This window comes from Panthera uncia, chromosome D2 (assembly GCF_023721935.1).
Source record: "Panthera uncia isolate 11264 chromosome D2, Puncia_PCG_1.0, whole genome shotgun sequence".
Taxonomy (NCBI): domain Eukaryota; kingdom Metazoa; phylum Chordata; class Mammalia; order Carnivora; family Felidae; genus Panthera; species Panthera uncia.
This window is the reverse complement of record NC_064818.1, coordinates 83,226,707-83,250,715: the sequence shown is the minus strand read 5'-3', so window position 1 is coordinate 83,250,715 and position 24,009 is coordinate 83,226,707. Positions and strand designations below refer to the sequence as shown.

At 54.3% G+C, this 24,009-nt stretch overlaps 1 protein-coding gene across 1 annotated transcript in view; it reads left to right on the top strand.

Annotated features, from left to right (window-relative positions):
- The window catches only part of TCERG1L (transcription elongation regulator 1 like), a 165,768-nt gene that overhangs the window by 112,988 nt on the left and 28,771 nt on the right, over positions 1 to 24,009 (top strand). The window contains 2 exon segments of the mRNA XM_049646032.1: positions 539 to 693; positions 11,706 to 11,775. Coding sequence (XP_049501989.1) covers positions 539 to 693; positions 11,706 to 11,775 — 225 coding nt within the window.

Sequence of the window (24,009 nt, the reverse complement as noted above, 5' to 3'; positions counted from 1 at the left end):
TTGCATATTATTCCTTCTGGAGGTTTTAGATTCCTACATATGAAAACACAAAGCTTCACCCTTTGATCTTTTAGAAACAAGCCAGGAAACGAGGGCCAAAGTTGCTAATCAAAGCAGCCCTTTTAATGTCTCTGATGCGGACTCCCTTGGGCCACGACGGCCCATGAATCTGCCCGCGTGTACGGTACTTAAGAATGTTTACCGGGAAGCCCCCTGCAAAGTATGCAGTCCTTGGGGCAGAGCGCAGGGTCCGAGCTATGTCAAAGCCGAGACTGTTGGCCAGGAGGAGCCTGGACCTCCAAGGACCTTGTCAGGCTGCTTGCTTTGCTCCACTTCGGTGTCCGTCACAGGGTGGTTAGGATAGTATCGGCCTGTGAATCAAATGGGGAAGTACGAGAATCTCTGTGAAGGACCCCTAAAAAGCCAGACGCGGTCATCATTATTTGTACAGGGTTTATTATTGGGTGAGGGTGCAGGCCAATGATTTCTTAACTAAATGTCTCCGAGGGTAACTGAGGTGAGTTTTCCATTCAAACAGGTGTGTGGTGTGGACGGGAGATGACCGGGTTTTCTTCTTCAACCCGACGATGCAGCTGTCCGTGTGGGAGAAGCCCATGGACCTGAAGAACCGTGGGGACCTCAACAGGATCATCGAGGACCCGCCCCACAAGCGCAAGCTGGAGGCCCCGACAGGTGACTAACAGCGGGGCCGTTCGTGTCCTCTTTCCTAGTGTTTGAACTGCGTGTTCCTGATGGTCGTGATGGGAAGCGGGGTTTTCCCGGTTATGCAGGAAATTTATCTTTAAAGAATTGTCTTGGCTACTCTGGAATTTAGGAATTAAATTTTTATGGCACTTTCTGCTGAGGGCACGTCCTTCCCGGGGGCTGGCTGGGGCTTCCTTGCCGCATTATGGAAAGTTGTGAACTCAGAGAGGCCTTCTGTCCGCCTCTGGAAGCTTCTAGCATCGTCGTCAGCCAACATTGAATTTTTGTTCCAGCTGTTTCGTGAGCTCCACTTGAGAGACCAGACGCTCACAAACCAGAGCAAACTTCCTTCTACCTTCGTTTTAGAGCCTTGAACAAAATCTATCCATCGTTTGTTTCAGGGGTGCTTGAATTCCAGGGAGAGGTGGGCATGTGGGGGACGTTCCTGCGTTCCTGCTGTAGGGGACGGGGTACTTGGCAGGGAGGTGACGGTGTCTGAAGAAACCCATGTAAATCTCATTTCCCCAGAGTCTGAGAAGAACGTTCAGCATTTTCAGCAAGGATACTTTCTGATTAGATGCCATATATTTTTTTTATTAGCTGCGGTGTTGGGAAAGCCCCATTCCCTGAGCATGTGGGTTAAAATAGCATTGGCTACGCTGGAGAACCTTGAAATCAGCAGCACTGTCCCGACCTGAGATGCACGCGCTTGGCCGAGAGGCCAGGAAACTGGATCTTGACCCCTGGAAAAGGGGTCTTTATTTTTATGGGGTGCTTTATTGAGCTTATCGATGGTTTTCATTCCATCACATGGGGCCAACACAAGCCAGCACCTGCCCACGGTTCTTAGTCAAAGGTAGAGGCAGAGGCGTTAAGTACAACTTTAGAAAGCGGTATTATAAAAGCTTTCTTAGCATTTTTAACAGCGCTGAGGGCCTGGAAAGTATTGCCCTTCAGGAGCTGGTGGTGGTCCTCAGGATTGAGAGGTGACGGTGTGACATGCCTGTTTCACGTAAGACAGCCCTCCCTTCTCCAGAGAGCCTGGGGCAGCCCACATTGGGAAAAGACAAGTGCTTTAGGTGCATCGTGAACTGAATCTGTAAAAACTTAGCTGCATTCAGGGACGCTACGAATTGGGTTTGTGATTTTGTTTCCTCCTTTGACTGAGTGGTGTCCATTTTTACAGGGAATATTTTCTTGACAGAAGGTCTGAAAACAAATCCTCATAGAAAACCATCCCCTGACTCACGGACCGCAAAACACTGCACACCTTGGGGCCTCACAGGACTCCCCAGTCCCATTAGAAACACGGGGTGCAGTTGTGGTAGCTGTGATTTTATTTGATTGGTAGAAGATGGATAATGCAGGCAGTGTCCTTAGCTTACGTACTTCTAGGTAATTGGGTGCTATTTCTCCTTTCCTCCCTTCCTCCCTCCTTCCCTCCCTTCCTTCCTTCCTTCCTTCCTTCCTTCCTTCCCTCCCTCCCTCCTTTTTTCCCTCCCTCCCTCCCTTCCTTCCCTCCTCCCCTTCCTTCCTTCCTCCCTCCCTCCCTCTCTCCCTCCCTCCCTCCCTCCCTCCCTCTCTCCCTTTCTCCCTCCCTCCCTCCCTTCCTTCCTTCTTCCTTTCTTCCCTCCCTGTCTCCCTCCCTTCCCTCCCTTTTCTCTTTCCCCCCCCCCCACCGAAGTATTGGTAGGCATGAGGAAGGAGCTCATTAACAGTCAACGCATGGTTGCCCTGTGGCTTCTGTCCTTTGGGTCGAATGAAGCCAGGTCTAGGAGAAACAGAGGCATGCACAGAGCTCCCCGCTGAGTCACCTGCCATTTCAAGGCTTGTGGGGATTGTAGGTGGAGGACAGGGTTAAGGATTAGCTGAGGGATATTAAACATTTGAAGAATTTGTTTGAGCAGAAGCCGGTTCCAGTTGGGGAGTACCAAAGCAGAAGCAGTTCAGGGCAGCTGATGGTTGCCGGCGGGGGCGGGGCGGCGAGGGGGGACAGACAAGGTGGGGAAGCGAAGAAGGGAAACCGTTTGATTGGTGGCAGCTTCAGACACAGGTGCCTATTTGTGATTGGTCATCCTTAGCACTTTTTTTCACTGTTTATTTATTTTTGACAGAGAGAGTATGAGCAGAGGAGGAGTAGAGAGAGGGAGACACAGAGTCCGAAGCAGGCTCCGGGCTCTGAGCTGTCAGCACAGAGCCCGACTCAGGGCTCGAACCCACAAACTGCGAGATCATGATCTGAGCCAAAGTGGGGCACTTCGCAGGCTGAGCCACCCAGGCGCCCCGGTCATCCTTAGTGTTTTGATTGGTGTTGCAACCTGAGATATTTACTGGCTTAGATTTCGGTTTGCTTAAGTAGACCTCCAAGGAATCAGAGCCACGTCAGCCTGGTGGCCTCCTTGTTTAATTAATTTAACGGCAGGGATCTGAGTTACGTGGGTCATAGATCAGTGCTCCACTTGAGTCTCCTAACAAGAATCTCATTTTAGACTTAAAAAAGGTAGAGAACTGAGTCTTAAGTCTGACAAACACAAGCAGAAATATCTGATGAATTTAGATTTATTATATCAGGATATTTTGTCATCCATTAACCTGCTACCATGACCCAAACTACTCTACCTAGATAGATATGTGATTACTAAGATTATGTGTAGTTACAAAACAAGTTTTCACCTTGCTTCCTCTTGTAAAGAGAGGAAGAGATTTTCTTAAACCGGTATTTTTTTAACCTGAATCTTCAAGATATGCAAATGACCTCAATGCAACTTCCTGTCGCAGGGTAGGATTGACATTTACGTGCATAATTTCTAATTTCCTAAGACCCACCCGCCCAAATTGTTGTGTTTGCGGCAACACAATTAGGACAGAGGGTGTTTCTGGAGGATTAATTAGCGATTAGTGGGCAGAGTTGATGACCTCCAGCCTTCAGCAAGTGACATTTTTCCCTGGCTGTTCATCCATCATGACTCATCAGTGATCTGACCCTAATTATTATAAGAATCGGCTCCAGGGGAGATTGTTCTTGGTGGAGGATTTTGTTTTTCACATTTTGTTCGACTGTGAGTCATTATGGATTTGAATATATGAATACCTGTTTCTGGTCTGGAATGGAACAATTAAGCCTTCCAGCGGATACCAATTATCTTTCAAGAGGCAAATGAAATACACGAGTTTTATGAAAGAGCTGCCACATCTAGCTGCGATGGTTCTAGAAGCGTGTGTGCCTGCCGGGGACGTGAGGCAAACAAGCAGGGACTGATGGTGCCAGACGGCTTCGGGGTCCAGGACACAGCACTGCCGAAAGTGCTGAGCCGCTCGTCAGTCAGCAGACGAGCAGCAGAGCCCCTTCATTCTGGTAGCGTCGCTCAGAGAGTCAGACAGAGCCCAGGACCGTCTCCTGACCGTCTGGCAGCGTGTCCTGATTGGGTTCGGCTCTCGAAGTCCACGGCTCGTTGAGAGTAGACACCTGCGGAACCGGAGTGAACGGAGAGGCGCCAGCCTCAGCCCGCACCTGTGACCCCGCCGGCCGCGCGGGGGCCTTGGCTGGGGCCTCGGTTCAGAGGACGCTCGCGCTCGTCCACGGGCTTCGGTGTCCACGGCCCCATCAGACGCTCGGCTCTTGGGCCGCATTCACCTGCGGCACCAGAGCCCCCCTTTCTCGTGCCGGGTGGAGGGCTCCCGGCCGTCCGGGCCTCGCACCTGGGCTGCGGGTGGCACGGGTCGGGGACGGCAGGGACGCGCGCACGGAAACCAGGGGTGCGTCGCCCGGTGGCCCCAGCCCACCCCAGCCTCACCGGGCGGGCGCCGTCTGTGTGAACTACCCGTCGCTGCTGGGACACACCATCACACGCTTAGCAGCTTGCCACAACGCCAGTTTGTCACGGTACTTAAGTCCCAGGGTGTCGGCAGACGTGTTTCTGGCCGCCTGGTTTCCGGGGCTCCGGGCCCCTTGCTCTACCACAGAGGCAGCAGCACAGCACCTCAGATCCTTCTGGACACTCTTCTGCCTTCCTCCTCCGCTTGGCAGGGTCCTTCTGATGAGACTGGACTCACCTGGACGACCCGGGATGCTCTCCCATCTCAAGGAAGGATGCTTTGCAAATCTCCCTTTGCAGCCTAACCTTATACAGTCACAGGCTCCAGGGACCGGGCACGGCCATCTTTGGGGTCATCATTCTGCAACCCACTGGCTTTATACCCATTTGACAGAAGAGGGGATAAAAAAGAGATGGCCCAAGGTCACGCTTCTGTCAGGTGAGGGGCCCGGATTTGCACCGTGGTGGGTCCGACTCCACCAGGCTTCTCGTGAGCTGCGAGCCTGTGAGGGGAACGCACCTCCCCCTGTGCCCGACACACCCACAGTCAGGTGCAGGCGGCTTTGTCCTCTAATGCCGCTTTGTCCCCAACCTGCAGCAGAGGGGGCACGGATGTCACTTGGCTTCAATTACTCTGTAAACATTTTAGTCATTTATATTCAAGACAGATGTACAATGCTAATGACGTTCATTTCGCCAAGTAGGACGTGGAACCATCCCCGTGAGTCAACACAGCTGTGACTTCCCAGGCTTTGTTAGCCCAGGGACAGCACGAGGATCTCCGAGCCACAGGGGGACCGGGTGGCCGGGCTCAGCGGCTCGTCCTCCACACTCCAGTGTGGGCATCACCTGTCCCCAGGGATCAGGTTGCAGAGCCCCCGCCCCAAGCAGAGTTCAGCCTTCCCGGCTATTTGGGAGGGACGCTGCCCTTCACATGTGACATGTGTCCCACACCTGACAACACGTGGGGGCCCCTCCCGTGGCTCCTCTTTGCAGGATGAATGATCCAGACCCTAGATGGGGCAGATGAGTGGGGACAGGTCATGCCTCCAGAAAGCAGGGTCAGGGGGCCTGAACTCCTAGTAGAGTGTGCCAGGCGGCTGGGACAGGCATCACAGCAGGGGTCTTCATGAGGCTCCGTCACAGTCACCTCCCTGTTTCCTGCAGCTGGGTGGCCAGGACGGCCGGGCAGAGGCTCAACCGGGGTCAGCAACACTGCTGAGTTAGCGCTGATGCAGGGGCTGGGTCCCGTCTGTGCAGCTGTTAACCCCGAGACGCGGGAAGAGCATTTTTCAAAGTGGTTTTCCCCAGAACCTAATGCTTCAAGCTGTCACCCCCTGACTGCGGACCCAGGAACGAAGGAGGAAGGGAAGGAAGGGGAAGGAGGAGGACATTAGTTCCTTTCCAGACCAGTCATTTGTGTACTTGGGGATGGGGCTGACACCCGGCCCCGGCAGCGAGCAGGGGGCCCAGGGGCAGTGGGGGAGGAGCAAAGTGAGTCCCAGACCAGCGGCCAGGCCGTAAACCGAACACCACCTGCAGACAAACAAGAAACGCAGAGACCAGTTTCGGTGTCAGGAGCCCCCCGGCTGGCGGAGGTGATGGAGCCACGGTGCAGGGCCCTGGATCTGCCCCGGGATTCCCTCGTGTCCCCCGGCGCTGACACCCCCACCCACCTCCGCCAGCTGCCCTGACCCAGCCTGGGGGACAGGTTTCGGGGCTCGCGGCCAAGCAGGAAAGTGCACCCGCCTTGCCCCTCCGTTCGCCCCGGGCAGCCACGGTCTTGGGGGCTGCTTCTCCTCTGTGTCTCGGAGGGAACGGGGGTGCCCGTTCTTCCCGTTGGCTCACAAACAGCAGTCCTGAAGAGCACAGGGCAGCAGCTTTTATGTGTTTTTTATTATTATTATTTTTAATGTTTTATTTTTTTTTGAGAGAGAGAGAGAGACAGAGTACGAGCGAGGAAGGGGCAGAGAGAAGGAGACACAGAATCGGAAGCACTGAGCTGTCAGCGCAGAGCCCGACGCAGGGCTCGAACTCAGAAACCACGTGATCATGACCTGAGCTGAAGTCGGATGCTTAACCGACTGAGCCACCCAGGCGCCCCTGGGACAACCATTTTAAGTGAATGACTCATCTGTTGCAAATTTCATGGATTTTAGGAAATGCAGACAGAGCTGTCCCAGGGCGATTGGCAGAGAACTCAGGTCAGGGGTGCAGCTGTCCCGTCAAAGCTTGGCCCCCATCGAGCGGAAGGACAGGCCTGCTGAGCCTTGTGTTCTGGGCGTGCCCGTGGGGCAGTCCCGTAGGCGGGACTCGGACATCTGGCCAGCCCTGACCCTGGCTCCCGGGGCCCAGTCTTCTCCCGCAGAGTGCTCAGGTCCTCTGTGCAAGGTTCCCTCCTCTCTCCCGCTCCCTCTCCCTCAGCTGGACGTGCTGATAAGAATGTCTTTGTGCACATGTATTTATCTTAGGAGCATCTTTACAAGCATTTGTATTGTACAGATTCATATTATTCGAACTTCCAGGTCAAAAGGTACATGCCTTTTAAATTTTCCTCCACAATAGCCCAGCTCCCAGACCCACTAATAGATTCTGCACACTTCTGCAAGCACCAGAGATCATCCACATTTGAATTTTAAAACCATTCTTTGTTTCGACTGGCGTTTTTTAAGTTTTGAGTGAAATTGAACCTTTTCACAGGTTTATTGGCCATTTGTTTTGTTTTGTATTCCGTGACATGCTTAAGTCTTTGTCTCTTTTATTGAAATATATGGAATGTTGTAGATATCAGCATTTGGGCTACAGCACGATTACAGTATTTTTTTTCCTCATCTTTTGATTTTTTTTTCCATAAAAAATCGGTCCCGAATTTCTTCTGATTGTACTAAAATATACGTAACTTGGCGTCTGTCTTTGTAACCATTTTTAAGTGTACGATCTGGTGGCATTAACTTCCTTAATATTGTCATACAACCATCACTACATCCTCCAAAGCTCTGTCTTCACCCCAGACAGAAACTCCGTAACCATTATCAGCAAGTCCCTGTGACTTTCTTCCCGCAGCCCCGGGAGCCTCCCTTCCCCGCCCCCCACGGCTATGGACTCGCCGGCTCGTAGGCCTCGTGCGAGTGGCACCAGGCGGTCCTGCCCCCTTAGTGTCTGACTGGCTTCACCGAGCTTAGTGTCTTCTCGGCTTATCCACATAGGCTGTAGCCTCTGTCGGACGTTCGTTCCTGTTTCCAGCCGGATAATATTCCATCGTGTGGATGGACCCATTTCCTGTCCATCCGTCGGTTGATGGGCACTTGGCTGTTGCCGTTTGGCTACCATGAATTGTGTTAGTATAAACATCGGCACACAGATATCTGTTTGAGTCCCTGTTTTCAGTTCTTCTGTGTCTATACCGAGGAGTTGAATTTCTGGCTCAAGGGGCAGTTCTACATTTGGCCTCTTGAGGAGCGGCCAAGACTTCTTCTGTCACAGCAGTGACGCTGTTTTGCGTTCCCAACACAGGGATCTTCCCCCGTGAGAGAAGTTCCCATCCTTCTCTATCCCTGTCAGAACCCGCTGATCTCGTTTTTATCGTTAGTATTATTGTCACTGCTATTGTGATCACCACCCTAGTGCATGTAAAGTGGCGCATCATTCTGGTTTGGACTGGCGTTTCCCTGATGGTTAAGAGTGTGTAGCATCTTGTCACGTGCTTCTTGGCCACGTGTATGGTTTCTTTAGAGAAGCGTGCCTTCGTGTCATTTGTCCTTTTTATAATTGGGTTGTTTTTGTCTTAGTTTGTGGTGTTGTTGTGGAGTGGGAGGAGTTTACCCATGGTCCGGGTGCTAATCCCTTGGCAGATATGTGATTTGCAAACATTTGCTCCCATTGTGTGGTCACAGTGTCCTTTGATGTACAAAAGTTTTTAATTTTACGAAGTCCCATTTCTCGGGTTTTCTTCCTTTCATCGCCTGTGGTTTGGTGTCATGGGTAAGAAACCATTACCAAATCTGCTGTCAGGATGTCTCCCTGTGTTTTCCCCTAAGAGTTTTATGGTTTTAGCTCCCACATTTATCTCTCTCATCCGTCCGGAGGTGATTTTCCTCGGGAATGATTTCTGTCCAATTCTTGTTTCTCGTGAATGGGCCACGCTTTCCTATTTCTTTGTATGGGTTGTAATTTTTTGTTGAGAACTGGACTTTCTGGGTTTATTACACGGAAATCCTGGGAAACGGATTCTCCTATCCTCGGGTTTCTGGTTCCTGCTTGTGGAGAACTGGAGGCATCCGTTTGTGAGTTTTCCAAACAATTTTCTTAAACGTGTGGTCCTTGCGTGTGGCCTCTGGAGTCTCTGCTCCGTTATTATCTCTGTGGTTGTTGAAGGCTGGCGGCTCATCCGGGCGGCTCCGCGGTCTCGTCCGAATCCAGAGCTCAGTGGGCATCCGGAGGAGCTCCCGACCCCAGCGCCCCCCGCTCTGCCGAATGCGTGATCTTCCTTCTGGTCGTGTACCGTTAAAGGCAGTCGCAGTTACGAATATTTTCCTTTACGGCTTCTGGATTCTGTGTCTTGATTACTTTCCTCACGACGAGACTATCCGCAACAAACCAACAAAAGATCTTTAAAAAATAATCAATAGCTTTATAACTGTATGACCTCATTCTTCCTGAAAAAACTTCTGATTTTTCACGTCTACCCTTTGCCCTCCCTCAGGTATGTACTGGAGTGGAGCAAGGGGCGTGGTCTGCCTCTGCTCCCCTTGGTTTCTTATTCTGGCCACACCTTGCCTGCTCCCCGTCACCCCCGTCCTCTCTGCCTAAAAGGCCAGCAGATGGCAAAACACGGTCCCTCTCTTTCTGCGAAACCTGGCTGCAGCGTCCCCTCCCCCCAGGCGCTCTGGGAAGGAGGTGCACCTTCAGACACCCTGAGATGCAGCCGGGCAGGCTCGCGGCTGCTCTGGGGTCACTGAGGCGGAGCCCCTGGGGGACCCCTGTCCCCCCGGGGCAGAGGGGCCGGGATCCAGTCCTGGCATCTCAGGTGCAGGGGTCTGGCAGGCATGGAGGCAGGGACAGGGGAGAGTGGGTACAGAGGTGGACAGGTTGAGTGTGCAGGGCTGGGGTGCCCGTGGGCCACTGAAGCAGAGAGGCCGGGTGGGGAGGACAGGGTAGGGGCAGGGAGGTGCGTGTGCCTGTTGGAGCAGCGGCCTAGAAGGGCTGACTGTTGGCGCCCTGGACGGGCCATGTGGGAAGAGAGTGTGGAGCGTGAAGACGGTGACTCCTCCCCATATCAGCTGGTGTCACAAATGCTCTCGTCTCTAGACCTGGTTCTCAACCAGGAGGGGGCTTCTGTTCCCTAGGGGGTGTTCGGCAGTTTCTAGAGACATTTCTGGCTGTCGCACCTGGGACCCGTCCCCCCTGCTAAGCAACCTGCAGCACGTCCAGCCCCAAGCGTCACCAGCGCAGGAGGCTCCCTGCGCGAGGGCTCCCGAGGTGCCGCTGAGGCTGCCGGGGCTGAGGTCCCGGAACACCCCTCCCCACTGTCCCACAAGGAGCCCCGCTCCCCATCTTCATTTGGACAATGTCCGTGTCTGTAACGTCTCCTTCCTGGGCGAGCCTCTTCCAGAAGGTGCTTCCAGAAGGTTCTTGGCAAGCGCCCACTGGTCCCGTGATGGCGTAGTGTAGTGCACGCAGCTTGGCGTGGGTGGCTGTGCGTGGGAGGAACCCCAACCAGGACGAGGGCTGGGCTGGGGCAGCCGGGAGCTTCCAGAACCTGACTCTCTCCTCCTGTAGGCAGCCCCACACTGAACATAAAAAGAAGCCTATGAAAAGGTGGGGGGCGGAGGCTTCGCTGGGATTCCAAACAGCACATCGTTCGTGGCCCCGTTCTCATGGCAGAGCCTCCCCAGGAAGGGCGGAGTTCAGGCAGCCAGGTGGGCTGGGGGACGCGGAGACCCGGGATGCTCCACGGAGCCCAGCCCCCTGCACCTCTGCCCACACGGGACACGGGCGCAAGAAAGTGGTCTCCTGTGCACGATGGACACAGAATGAGAAGCAGGGCAGAAATCAGTTGTGAAGCCAGGGAGCGTTTGGAAATCATTCATCTGTCAGGACTGAAATAATAATGCTCTGGAAGCATCCTGATACTCATTTTTCCTCTTTCCCTTTTGGAGACAAATAGGAAATGCTGAAGCACCTTTTTACTTTTTCATTCCAAAAGCTCATCAAATATTTACAAGGCCAGCCTCCTCAGGATGGAAATAGGGGGCCTGTCTTCAAAATCAATTTGGGTTTTTGAAGAAGCTGCATGGCCAGTAGTGAAGTACATGCCGTGTGCAGAAGTGGGGTGATTCACGGAGCGCCTGGGTGGCTCAGTCGGTTAAGCGTCTGACTTCGGCTCAGGTCACGATCTCGCAGTTTGTGAGTTCGTGCCCCGTGTCGGGCTCTGGGCTGACAGCTCGGAGCCTGGAGCCTGCTTCGGATTCTGTGTCTCCTTCTCTCTCTGCCCCTCCCCTGCTCCCGCTCTGTCTCTCTCTCTCTATCTCAAAAATAAAGAGGGGCACCTGGCTGGCTCAGTCGGTTAAGCTTCTGACTTCGGCTCAGGTCACGATCTCGCAGTTTGTGAGTTCGAGCCCCACGTCGAGCTCTGTGCTGACAGCTCGGAGCCTGGAGCCTGCTTCGGATTCTGTGTCTCCTTCTCTCTCTGCCCCTCCCCCACTTGTGCTCTGTCTCTCTCTATCAAAAATAAATAAAATATTAAAAAAGAAAGTGGGGTGATTCACTGCAGTGGACAGAGGGGGGACCAGGTCTCTCGGGTCACTTGTGAGAACCTGCAGGGGCACGTGACACAGAAGGGCTTATCCAGGGCCTGAGTCCCAAGGTGCCGGGGCGGGGGGGTGGGGGTGGGGTGATGCCCGCTTCCCAGTCCGCAGCCTCTGGCTTCTCTGGACGACCTAGCAGCCTCTGCACACGGGCGGCGGCTAGAGATGCCTTCTCCGCACGAAAGAGACTCAGATCTCTCTTCTCCTGGAACATGGAGCGAGTACCAAGGGAAGGTTGGTTCCAGGATTCGGTATCAGTCTTTGTGGGAAACATGTTTCCTGACCCTCCAGCTGACTCCGCTTGGAAGTGGGGGCTGCCCGGGCTTTGCCAGGGTGATGGGCGCTGACCGGCAATCTTGTTAACTTGGTTTTCTTCCAGCCGACCACAGCGATGGGTCGAGGTCTGAGGATGGCAGGGAAGACCGAAACATGAGAACCAAGAGGAACCGGTAGGTGACGATGCCTTTTGCTCCTGCGTCTCTCCTCAGTGGGTAATTGGGGGGCGTAGAAAGAAAAGGGATCATTCTGGCCCTGCCGAGTGAGCAATGAAGAGGTGTAACCAGTAGACAGACAACAGGAGGTCCCAGGTTCCTCCTCAGTGGCTGCTCCGGGTGCCCTGTGCCTCGGCAGGCAGGTGCCCGGGAGGGCTCCAGGCACCTCGGGCAATGGCCAGCGTCGGGCCCGCACTGGCCCTCCCTGGTGCCCACGTGCTCAGCCCTGGCCTGGCACCCGGAGCCCTGAAGGCGTGGATGGAAGGTGCCAGGTGTGGGGGGAGGAGAGGACACCGTTTTGTGGGTCAGGCAGGTCTGGGGCTGGAGTTGGGTGCCTCTTGCTTTGTGACTTGGGCAAAATAATTCCACCCTGACCTCAGATTTCCCACCTGCGCGAGATTGCGGAAGCTCCCGATGACAGCGTAAGGTGACAGAGGATTGGGGAGGGGGGGCTTGTGACTGTGGTCACACTAGCGAATACACAGCTCTCTGTGCTTGTCACCCTGTGGCTGTGGTGCGGGCAGCACACGCAGGTGCGGGACCCTCCTCTGACTGCTACCCCTGCAGCCCCTCCTGCTGGGCCGGTTCCGTGGCTCCTTTCCTTCTGACCCGCACGTCAGGGGTGAAGCCCGGGTCCGTGTGTCTAAGCCCCTAGGAAGCGGGCAGAAGGCGTGGCCGTGTTGTCCGGCTCCCGCCTCTGGCAGAGAAGGAGGGGGATATAAAAGGCCACCCGTGAAGAGTGAGTCACGGGCCGCTTCCTGAGCTCAGGGGGTGCCCATGTCCTGCCAGAGCCCGGCCCTCATCGTGGCCCAGTGGGTGCTCCCAGCCACGCACCAGCCGCCCCCTTGTCCCGCCTCTCACGGGATGGCCTCGGCCGGGGGCAGGGATCAGCGTGCCCCCGGAGGGTGAGCACCGTGGGTACGTTCTCCTTACACAATGTGCCTTAGAACCCGAGCACGGAGGAGGCAGGTGCTGCAGACAGAGCCCAGCCCCCACCCTGCTCACGCAGAAAAGAGCCTCACGTTTGAAGTCATTTTGAAAGGAAAGCGTTTCAGACGAGTCTCTGGACACAGAAACAGTGCAAAGAAGAGCTTTGTTGTGTGGACAAGGGAGGCAGATGGCCGGGTGGGCGGGCTCCAGCCTGCCATCGGGGCTGTGAGGGCGAGGGAGACAAGGGGAAGGTGCTGGCTAAGACTCCAAAGCCAACTTGTGAAAATTGGTGGTTTTTTAATAGCATCACAACGGAAAGTGTGATCACTATAGTGGCAAAGAAAAATCATCGTCTATATATCTGAGGAAAATAGACCCCACATCACTGATCTATGTGTTTTGGTGAAAACCATTATCTGTCACCATTTTCATGCCACCCAATTATTCTTTTTTTTTTTTTTTTTTTTTAACATTTTAAAGATTTTCTTTTATAAGTGATCTCTGCACCTAACATGGGGCCTGAGATCAAGTCACATGTTCCACCGAGAGAGTCGGCCAGGCGCCCTTCTTTCACCTGATTCTTCTTTAGCCTTATGTTGTACAGTCTTAAAAATACACTCTCAATATTATTTCTACCAAAAAAAAAAAAAAAGTGCCTTAGAAGTAAGACTCCCGCAGTGACACCTGTTTACAGTGATGAAGGAAAATGCCATCTTGTCTCAGCCTGTGCCCATCCCAGCCTCTTCAGCCCTTAGGGGTGGCTCCCTGGCAAAAGAAGGTGGGAGAGGGGGAGGGAAGGAGGGGGAGGGAGGGAGGGAGAGCGAGCGCTGGGCACCGGGCGCCTGACACCTGACCTCCAGTCGGGATGGGACTCTTCTCTGGGACTGAGGACGGACCAGTGAGGTTGGAGACCCAGACCTGCAGAGTTAGCCCTGTGTGGTCCCCATTCCTTTCATGTCGATGCCTTTGGGTCTCTCTCTATTATGTGCCCCTTAAAAAATCATTTTGCTGACCAGGGCCCAGGTATGTTGTAATTTCAACTGATCACAAGCAGACAGCACAGAACTTTCTAGAAACACTGCAGGGGATGGTGAGCACTGTCCTCCCCAAGACAGGGGGCTGTCTGGGTTCAGGGATGGCTCCTCCCTGGGACGAAGGGGACCAGGGCTGCCGGTCCGCACAGCCAGAGGCTCCCTGTAGCCATGTGCCTTTCACGGGGCCAACGGCTCCAGGAAAGGGAGTAGAGTGTCATGTCTTTGTTTTTATGTTTAGACCATGGGGATCAGCCAAGCCGGTCTCTGTTGGTCTTTGCATACATGTATCCACGATCTGAAAAACAAAACGAGCTTCCCGAGGCACCAGAAATATGCACATGGAGCCACCATTTGATGATGTTGGAGTTGGGTTGGAGGAGACGCTGGATGGGGTCCAGAGTAGCTGGGACATCTGCCTACACGTGGCCCCATTTCACTCATGTTCCCATGGGACTGGCCTTGAATTCTGATCAGCTGGCATTCAAGCAACGCCAGAACATTAATTTTGGTCTTACTCGTCTGAATGATTTCCGCAAATGAGCACCAGCTTTGGAACAGACCCAGAAGCTGTGGGCATTGCTGCCCCGGTTTCCTCCTGCAGACTCCTTCCCCGGCTGGGGGTCCCTGTCCTGGCCACGCTTTTCTCCCGCTGAGCTCTGGCAGGAAGTGCTTCCTCTGTAGTGAATGCGTCTGGACTGGGCTTCTAGAATATTCCACCCGTCCTGGTCATTCATCTCTGAGCCATTTACACAAACCACATGTTCTGTTTGGAAGGCTCACTCCTGTGCGGTTTTTCCAAACTCCCCCCACAGCCTGATCCGCGTGTCATTTGCTCAGAGCTAATCGCCCTGGGCTGCTAGACCACCGGCATCTCCGTGCACCGTGTCTGTCTTTGGGAAGGTTATTGTCAGTGAGTGCGGGCTTTTCTCGAGCTCCTGACTGCATTTGTGTATTTTTAATTGGCGGATTCTGGCATAGATATTAAGAGAACAAGCCTTCAGAGGACCTGCTGAAATCAGTCCCTTCTGACCTACCTTTATTGTATAACTAATGAAATTTTTCGTCATCAAGAAGCGTGTCAAATCCTCCCACGGCATGTGACTCAGCAGCCGCCATGTTCAGGAAACATTGGACGTTGCTTTCTGCTCCTGCGTTTCTTCCAAACCCCGACACGACTCGTATACATCTTGCACACTCTTCCACAGATGGAATTAGCTCCATTGTTCCAATAATTCGGGTCTAGATCATACTTTTCCCAAAACTCCCTGGGAAGAGAAATACGTCCCAGTGACAAGCTTTCAAATTACTAAAATATTTTACATGACCTGGTGAGCAGTTTCAAGTGCCTTGTTATTTACTACTTAATGGGATGCGCCCGTGACATGTGACCCTGCATCTTCCCCGGGACTGGGAAGTGGGAAAGTGATCGTGTCTCCCTGTTTTGCCGTTTTGTGCAGTGTCTACGGGTTTTGCCGGTTTCTGGTTGTGTGGTCTTCTCTAAGTTCAGACATGCTTTTCACATGTGCGGTCTATTTTAAGAACTTAGGGTTTACGTCAGATTGAACGGTACTATCTCAAGGATCCAGCGACTGCGTCATGTAGTTTAAACATCAGAATGAAATTATCCGCAAGGTGCATTAGAGAAGAAATTGTCAACGATGTGTGTGGCTTTTAGCTCTTTCACAAGGTGCCTGATTTTACCAGTTGACGGGCTGCGGGTTCCTCCTCACTAACGGCTTCCTGGAGCACGAAAGGGTGGCCTTGCTCCTTCAGTTACCACTGGCCCCACAGCTGTGGCGCAGATTTTTTATCCTGTGGGTGACCAAAAGAAATCTCTTGGCTTGGAGTATTGCTTGTTTCTAAGTTTGTAAATTTTGTAGTTTGTAAGTTTGGGGATGCCCAGTTGATGGCTTTGGGTAGAAGGGGTAAAGTTGGCCTCATCCCATAAAAAAGTCGTATCAATAGGGCGCTTTCTTGGGGTCGTGAGCAGCGTGGGCTGGAGACCTAAGAGAACATTGAATCGGCAGGAAGTGCCCGGTCCTTTTTCTGTTTGCCCCAAGTACGTCCCGCATATTTTCTCTTGGCAAACCAACGTGGCCAAGGCACGCCCCAAGCAGGGCCTCTGGACAAGGCTGTGTCTTGAAGGATCTTTGGGGTCACCTGAGGAGGTACCCCCATCCTCCGTGTCCACACGTGATCCCGAGGTGCCTCGCACAGAGCCGCGAGGTTATGATCCGTCTTCCTGGAGTTCTACACCCCACCTGGGGGCAATCTAGGGCTGGGACAATCCATCTAGTACGAAAAAAACATTACCATCCAAAAGACAAGCCTAATATAAAGTGTGGAGGTGTTGCAGACACTGCCCCTGACACTGTTCCCCAGTCAAGCCCGTATCCAGACAGAGCCAACTGTGGAAGGTGGAAGGAAACCCTCCTACCGCAGTCAGAAAGCCGCTGATCTCCGGCGCACAGGCAAACGATTATCAGTAAGTGTGGGCAGCGGCGGGGGCATCACGCCACAGAGACAACCAGGAGCCAAGCTCTTTCCTTTCTACGTACCGGGTTTCTCGAATCCCACGGAGGTTAGCTGTTGAGAAAGTGAGAGCATCGCCTCTTTGAAATGCCATCAGATAATGCTAGAAAATAGGTGGGCTTAAAAATAAACTTGCTATAAAACTGTATCTTTAATTGGCCCTGATAGAACGAGAATGATCCGCATTCCAGGGTCAGGGTGGGAGTCTCGCGTTCTTCTCCAGGCGACTCCATAAGATAGGACAGTGCGTCGTCTTTCTGTGGTCTTTGACGAGCATGGAAAACAAACGATTAACGCCCACTGCCCTTCTGCTACTCTTCGTACATAATTCATGATTTCAGCTGACCAGTGGGGTCTGTATAGAAACCTGTGCCACAGGTCACTAGAGCGTCCCACACAGGTTACCTTGTGACAGCTGCCTTTGGGATGGAGTGATCAGTTGTGCTGGGATTTCACTGTCTTTTTGAACTGGAACACACATATTCCTGCCATTTATTTTCTCTTCAAAAAGAATTATAAACCTCTGTGTTTTTGAAGGGGTGACCAGATACCAGCATTGGTAAGGAGACCCGTGTTGCACGCCGGCTGCACGCAGACGCGGTGGGCGCTGCCCCTTGCCTTGGGGTGACCAGGCAGACTTCTGCTGTCACCCGTCACGCAAGGGTCTCCCATGGAGAGATCTGAAATCCGGCCTGCAGGAGGCCAGGCCGAGTCGACCGGAGCCCTCACCCCCCCCAAAGTTCCCTCGCTGGCTCTTCGTCAGAACTCTCAGCCTACCTTTCCTTCCTGGGACTCTGGTTTGCCATCGCTTACCTTTGCGCGGGAGGGCTGGCCGGGGGTCTCCGGGGACCTCTAGTGCTGCAGCAGGTGCCTGAACTCTGAGATAAAACTGATGTCTGTGAATAGTCTGTCTTCCCTCACATGGGGGAGGGACTGCTGGAGAATTTTCTTCCACGAGGGGTCCATTCATGCCGTCGAGAGCACACCCACATGCAGGGTGCACAGGAGACCCTGGGGACCTTCCCGGCCTGCCGTGACCTCCTAAGTCCAACGTGGCACCCGCCCACAGGCAGGCCAGCAGAGAGAAGCTAGGTTCTGGCCCATGCATCCGTCAAATGCTAAGCACCTGCTGTATGTGCTGCACTGTGTGCCCGGGCCCCCGGTGTCCCGTCTTGGAGCTTCCCATGGCCCCCATCTCTGTGGTGGGATGGACACTTCAGGGACAGGATGAGGCCCACGTCTGTCAAATGGTCATGCATAGGAGGCCTGGGACCTCCCACGGAAGGCCATGGCTCCTGGAGAGACAGACAGAGCGGATGGACGGACAAACAGGTGGCCACGTTCCCAGATTATAACCAATCCTTGGCTCTCCCCCTTGTCTTTCGGGCGTGCGCCGAGCAGATGCCCCCTGCACCTGCTGTGTGGGGCCCAGGGACACACAAACACTTGGGTGTCATTTTCCGTCTCTGGCAGCTCTAGCCCAGGAAGACAGGAGTGTTAAGGCCACGCCAGATGGACCCAGCATCCCAGACGCTGCAGCGCGGCACCGCTGGACCAACCGTATTTCCTCCTTGGCTTGGGGCACCCCGGGGCCAGTTGGTTGCAGCAGAAATGTCTCCATCCCTGGTGCCACCATGTCGGCACTCCCCGCTCTAGCCCTTGATCCCGGAACTTGCCATCCTGTGTCTCTGTGCTGAAGCTGCCAGGTGTACGATAACCACGGCTGAGCTGCAGCCCCCTCCCCTCGGCACGGGGACCTCCTGCCGCCCCTGCACCGGGGCCGGGCACAGTCACCGATTCCGGTCTGTCCCTCCGTGGGCATCTGGCTTCTCCTCGGGCCTCTGCATGACAGAACCACAGCTGTTGTTTGATCTGAGTCCCTGCTCAGGAAGGGAGGGCCCAGCGCGGGCGTGACACGGGCCATCGACACCGGAACTGTGCCCGTCTGCATTGCCTTCCCTGAGAAAGCATTCAGGGGGTCCCTGCAAGGCCACGCGGACATCGGGTGGTCAGGGAGGCAAGGCGTCAGCTGAGTCTCAAACAATCAGGACTCTGACAGGCTTACCCAGGACGGAGGAGCCCGAGGAGACGTGTGGGGTCTGGGTTCACGCTGGCCCTTCTCTCCTTCCGCCACGATGAGCCCCGGGGGCCTCCCCGGGACCCCTGCGCGGTGCCCTCTGCCGCCCGCTCCCAAGGGAGCTTAGGACGGGATCGCTCCTGGAGACGGTCTTTGATTTGAGAAGACAGTTTCAATTTCCACCTCTTCCTCAAAATTCCCACTTTCAAACTCTCCGTCTCAAACGGAATCCAGGGAGTTTCCTATCCCCAGACTCCTCTCCATCCCGCTGACCGTGGCGCACCCAGGGTGGCTGTCCCTACCGAGAGGTCATCGCGGCTACAGCTGCTCCCCAGAAGCCGCTCGAACGAGCGACCAAGCATCAGCAACCTGCATGCGTTGCCTCGATTGCAGTTAGGATGTCCGAAGTCACTGCAGCCCTTCGAAGGGGAAATGGGAAATGCGTTTTCTGCCTCAGCAGACGTTGTTGTGCGGGCGCGCCCGACGGCCAGTGAGGGGAAGGGGGTGCGGCCTGGAGCCGGGCGCCTGCTGTGACAGTGAGCCTGTCTCCTGCAGCCCTTCCGTCCAGTCGACTTGACCCTTAGGGCGGCGTGATGGCGGTGTCACGGCGGGGACACAGAGAGACGTCGCCACGTGCTGGCCCACGTCTCACCTCCCTCTTCTCCAGACTGGCTATCAAGAATTTGGGCTCCCTCCCTAACCCCAGGAGGTGTACATGTGTGACAGCCCGAGGCAGCTTTTTCTCTTGTGTCCCATGAGCAAGAATGTACGTGCTGCAGACCTGGGAAAAGTAATGGGTCAGCTCTGCGCCCTCTGACGATCGCGTCTGCCGCGAAGATCGCTCAGCTGGCGGGAGGCAGGGGGAGGTGGCTGGAGCGGCGGCAGGGTGGCGTTTGCCTCTACGGTGACAGACACAGAGCAGGTGCGGCCTCAAGAGGATGGTCCGGGATGAGAGCAGGATTGTGTGCGGGGAAAACGCGGGTGAGGTCAACTCAGCGGACCCAGCCCTGAGTTCATCCTTGAACTTTTCAACGGGGCAAAGTTCAGTATAGAAAGCAGAGCAGGACATCCGCCCTCCGGGGCCACGTTCCCGGCCTCAGTAACGTCACGGCCAGTGCAGCTCATGTCTGGTCTGAGCCCCCCACTCAGACTATTTGGGAACAAACCCAGGTCTCATATAAATTCCGTTTGGACGTATTTCAGGGCGCAGGACTAACATACCAGATTTTTAGAAGTTATCCGTAGTCACACCTGAAAACAAGCAGCAAACAATAATTCCTTAATGTGATCAAATCAACGCCCAGACATTGTTCAAATTCCCTTGATGGTTTTCTTTTCTCTTACTCTTTTCGTTTTCACACCAGCGTCCGAGTCAGGTTTGCTTTCCACACCCTGCTGATCACCTTCCTGAGTCTGTTTTAATCTGCAGTTTTCTCCTCTCCTGCCCCAGTTTGGTTTTCTTCATTTGCTTTGAAAGAAATCAGCATTTCCCCCGACCCAAGTCCCGCATCCGTGACCTCACGTCCATGGGCTCCACCGCCCCTGAGCTTCTGTGCGTGCAGCCACACGTACAGGCCGTCCCAGCTCCGGTCTGGTCCAGGTTTGGTAAGAAAACCGTACGGCAGCACTGAGCTCCCTCCGCCAGGAGCCTCAGCATCTCTGGTCACCTGTCTTTTCGTGACGTGAGCGGGTGATTTGTGTAGGACTGTCATTTCCGTAAGGGTTGTTAAACACCAGTGTGTGAGTCGTCCCAGTTTATTTGCACCTGCTGGATTGAACACTTTACAAAGAGCAATGGCCTCATAAACTTTTTGGTTCCCTTAAGTTATAACCCAGATAGAAAACAGGATAAAAGCTGGATTCTTCCCCTTCCAAGCTCATTGTCAAAGCCTTGTGCTGACTTGGTAGTGTCCTGCAAAGGTGATGAACTCACGATGAGTTCCCAGAGTTAAACAGTTGATGTGTTTCCACCTGTTACGGGTCCTGTCCTTTAAAAAACAAGGAGCTTGTTGGGGCGCCTGGGTGGCTCAGTCAGTTAAGCGTCTGACTTCGGCTCAGGTCATGATCTCATGGTTCGTAAGTTCGAGCCTCACGTCGGGCTTTGTGCTGACAGCTCAGAGCCCGGAGCCTGCTTCGGATTCTGTGTCTCCTCCTCTCTCTGCCCCTCCCCTGCTCACGGTCTGTCTCTCTCTCTGTCTCAAAAATAAATAAAGAGGGGCATCTGGCTGGCTCAGTCCGTTAAGCGTCCGACTTCCGCTTAGGTCCTGATCTCGCGGTCTGTGAGTTTGAGCCCTGCGTGGGGCTCTGTGCTGACAGCTCAGAACCCGGAGCCTGCTTCGGGTTCTGTGTCTCCCTCTCTCTCTGCCCCTCCCCTGCTCACGCTCTGTCTCTCTCTCTCTGTCTCAAAAATAAATAAAAATTAAAAACAACAACAACAACAACAACGAAGTGCTTGTCCCTGTCTTGGTGATTGTTGCTTGACTGCCCCGGGCATGAGATGTACCTTTTCAAAATGTAGGTGAACGTCTTTTTAATACGAGGAGATTTTTCTTGAGTTTGTTTTTTTTTTAGAATTTGTTCCATTTTATGCTTTGAGCCTCCTTACTGGCCACTCCAAGTACACAAGTAGCTCTTTGCCTTTCTATGTCACTTTCTTTCACATCCTCTTTGTACCTTTCCTGGTTTCTTTAGGTTTTTCCCTCTCGTTCTTATCTGTTAATCTTAAGGCGTGTTTGTGCGCCTTCTGGTTTATGCTTCATTTCTAATTTGTTTCCCTTTAATTTGTAATTTCCCGCATCATCCAGCTCTCTTTTCAGATCTTTATTTGGTGCAACAACATGCCCTTTACCCCCTGAATTATCTACTCTGATATATGCTATGATTTTATAACCTCCACCATAGCCTTTGAAAAGTGAGCTCATTTTCGGGGCACCTGGGTGGCTCGGTTGGTCGAACATCCGACTCTTGGTTTCGGCTCAGGTCACAATCTCACGGTTCGTGGTTCGAGCCCCTCGTGGGACTCTGCGCTGGCAGTTTGGGAGCTGGTTGGGATTCTCTGTTTCCTCTCTCTCTGCCCCTCCCCGACACGTGCTGTCTGTGTCTCAAAATAAATAAACTTAAAAAAAAAAGAAAGAAAAGAAAAGTTAGCTCATTTTCAAGTGGTTACTATTTTCATCAGATTCTTGGCTGACTTCGGGCCTTGCTCCTTCTGTCTGCAGGGGCATCATTGTTCTCTTACTCCTGTACGTGGGGTTGCACGGTGACATTTTTCTGCAGCTCGAGTGAAACGAGAGGGTGCTGGGGAGATGGTCCAAGGCGGCATTCCTGGTCACCGGGCTCTGGAACACTCCGTCTCATTGTCGTGACATGGGGATGTGCCCCTGTGTTTGGAGCCTGTCCACGGTGCCCCCCACTTTCACCCTCCTTTCCCTTTCCTTGGTGTCTCTGTGTAATTCCAATAAGTTCACGCCAGTTTCTCTTGGTCCTTGTCCCGGGTTTTAACCTGAGGGACCCTTAGCTCACAAGCCCGGCCACCATGCTGGCTTCTCTGAAGCCGGAGCCCCTCCAGGTCCAGCACCACCCCTCTGGGCAGCCGCTGCCCCGTGGCTGCCTCTCAGCCCCGGGGACACATCAGGCTCCCTGGGCCTCCGCCACCTCCCTGCTTCCTGGGGCCGTCGCTGATACCCGAGGGCCCGCTGGTGCCTGGGGCCTGGCTGTGCCCGCCACAGTGAGAGTTCCCAGGGAAGCCTCCGCCCTACTTGTGAAGACGTTGTCTGCGGGCTGTCTTCCGCGGTCCTGACGGCCTGCTGTACTGAGAACTTCTCTGCCTTTGCTTTGTTTCACGTCAGGAGGTTTTCCTGTGGTTTAAAGCTTCAAATGTCCAAGAGTCTTGTGTCCCGAGGTGCGTGGGATTGGGCTGATGCGTTTCTTCTGGTGCTTCCCCAAAGTTCTGTCGTGACTGTTGCAATACAAGTGACACGGCAGCCTCCGTGGGCCCCGGCCCACGTCCCCCAAGCCGAGGACGCCCCCCACCCCCCGCAAGCCTGGGCGTGCTCAGGATTCAGCACGGGGCCACCAGCCCCGTGCAAGGAGGAAACACCTGCTCGAGGGACAGCGAGGACCCATCTGCGGGCCCCCTGTGCTGCCATCGTGTGAGATCAGGTCCTGGGCGCTGAGGCCTTGTGCGTTCCCAGATGAGACCGCACAGGATCCGCTGAGGCGTTTGAGGACCCCCAGCTGCTGGGAATTTGTTCCGATTTCTCCAAGACAAGCACTGAAGCCAGGACAGGCATGGCACCTCACGGAGCTGGGTCGTGAAGCAGGACTCCACTCAGAACCTGCCCTTTTGACAACCAGACTGACCCATTTCTGGAGACAGGGGTCCCAGCTCTATGCAGCCCAGAATGGGGCCGTCTGCCATGAGCCAGAAAACAGCCTTCAGCCGCTGCTTTCCACGGAGGGGACCTTGGCCTTCGAGCGCAGAGATGGCCTTTAGGCTGACAAGTAAGTCTGCAGCTGGCACCCCTCGGTCCCTCCGAAGGCCGTGGCCAGCAGAGCATCGTGTGGTAGGAGGTCCTGGCTGGTAACTGGCAAATCGTAACTGTGTGCACAGAAAGGGGACGGCTGAGTGGTCAGCCCGCCACGGAGGGGTTGGCCTCGGCAGAGCCGGGGTGCCTGTGCTGGTCCCCAGCCCACACCCCCCTGAAGGTGTCATCAGGGCCAGAAGGTGGGGCCGGGCGAGGAGACACACAGAGGTTTGCCAGGGGGTCCGCGGTCAGGCAGAGCAGGGCAGCGCTGAGAACCCGAGGTCCCAGGCCCGGCCTGGAGCCTGAGTCCTGCTCCTCCGGGCACACCTTGTGTCCCTATCAGCCTTGAGCCTCACCTCTGTGTGCAGGCAGGGACAGCCACATCCCTGTGCTCCCACAGCTCCTCACTCCATCCTGCCCAGGACCAGTGCTGAGGCCCCGCAGCCAGGATCCTGCCCGTGGCTGCATTTCATCTGGGAGAGGCGCCCTGCTCGAGGCCGCTGCTGGATCCCGATCATCCGCATGTGAAGGGCATTGCTGGAAGAGCCGGCACCCCTGCACCCTCCCACCCCGTCAAGGGACCTGGAGCCCACCCTGATCGATGTGCCAGTCTTCTGACAGTGGCCAGGGGCACGCTACCACGCTCGGCGTCAGGGCTAAAGAGCAGAGAATACGCATCTTTCAAAGTTCGCCTCATCTGAAGACTATTTGTTACAACCACACAACATAATGTTTGAGGCCCCACAAGGCAGAGGTTCACAGAGACTTTGATTCCTGCAGAATTTCGTATTGTGTCTAACACCAGAGTTACAGGCTGGCAGTATTTTGATGATGAATTCCCAGCCTTCTTTGCCAGGAGAAAGAACAAGTTCTCCCCTTCTATTAAATCAAATAAAAGATGAGCATCATCCAGCCACATAGAGGACTGGATCCCAGTCTTCGGAGGGTTGATGTGCATGGTCAGAGGCTGCCAGAGACAATGAAAGTGAAGAATCATCATTACTGTTACCACCACTATCACGTGGCACCATCCTCATCATAGCCATCACCACCATCATCACCACCACCATCACCACCACCATCACCACCATCA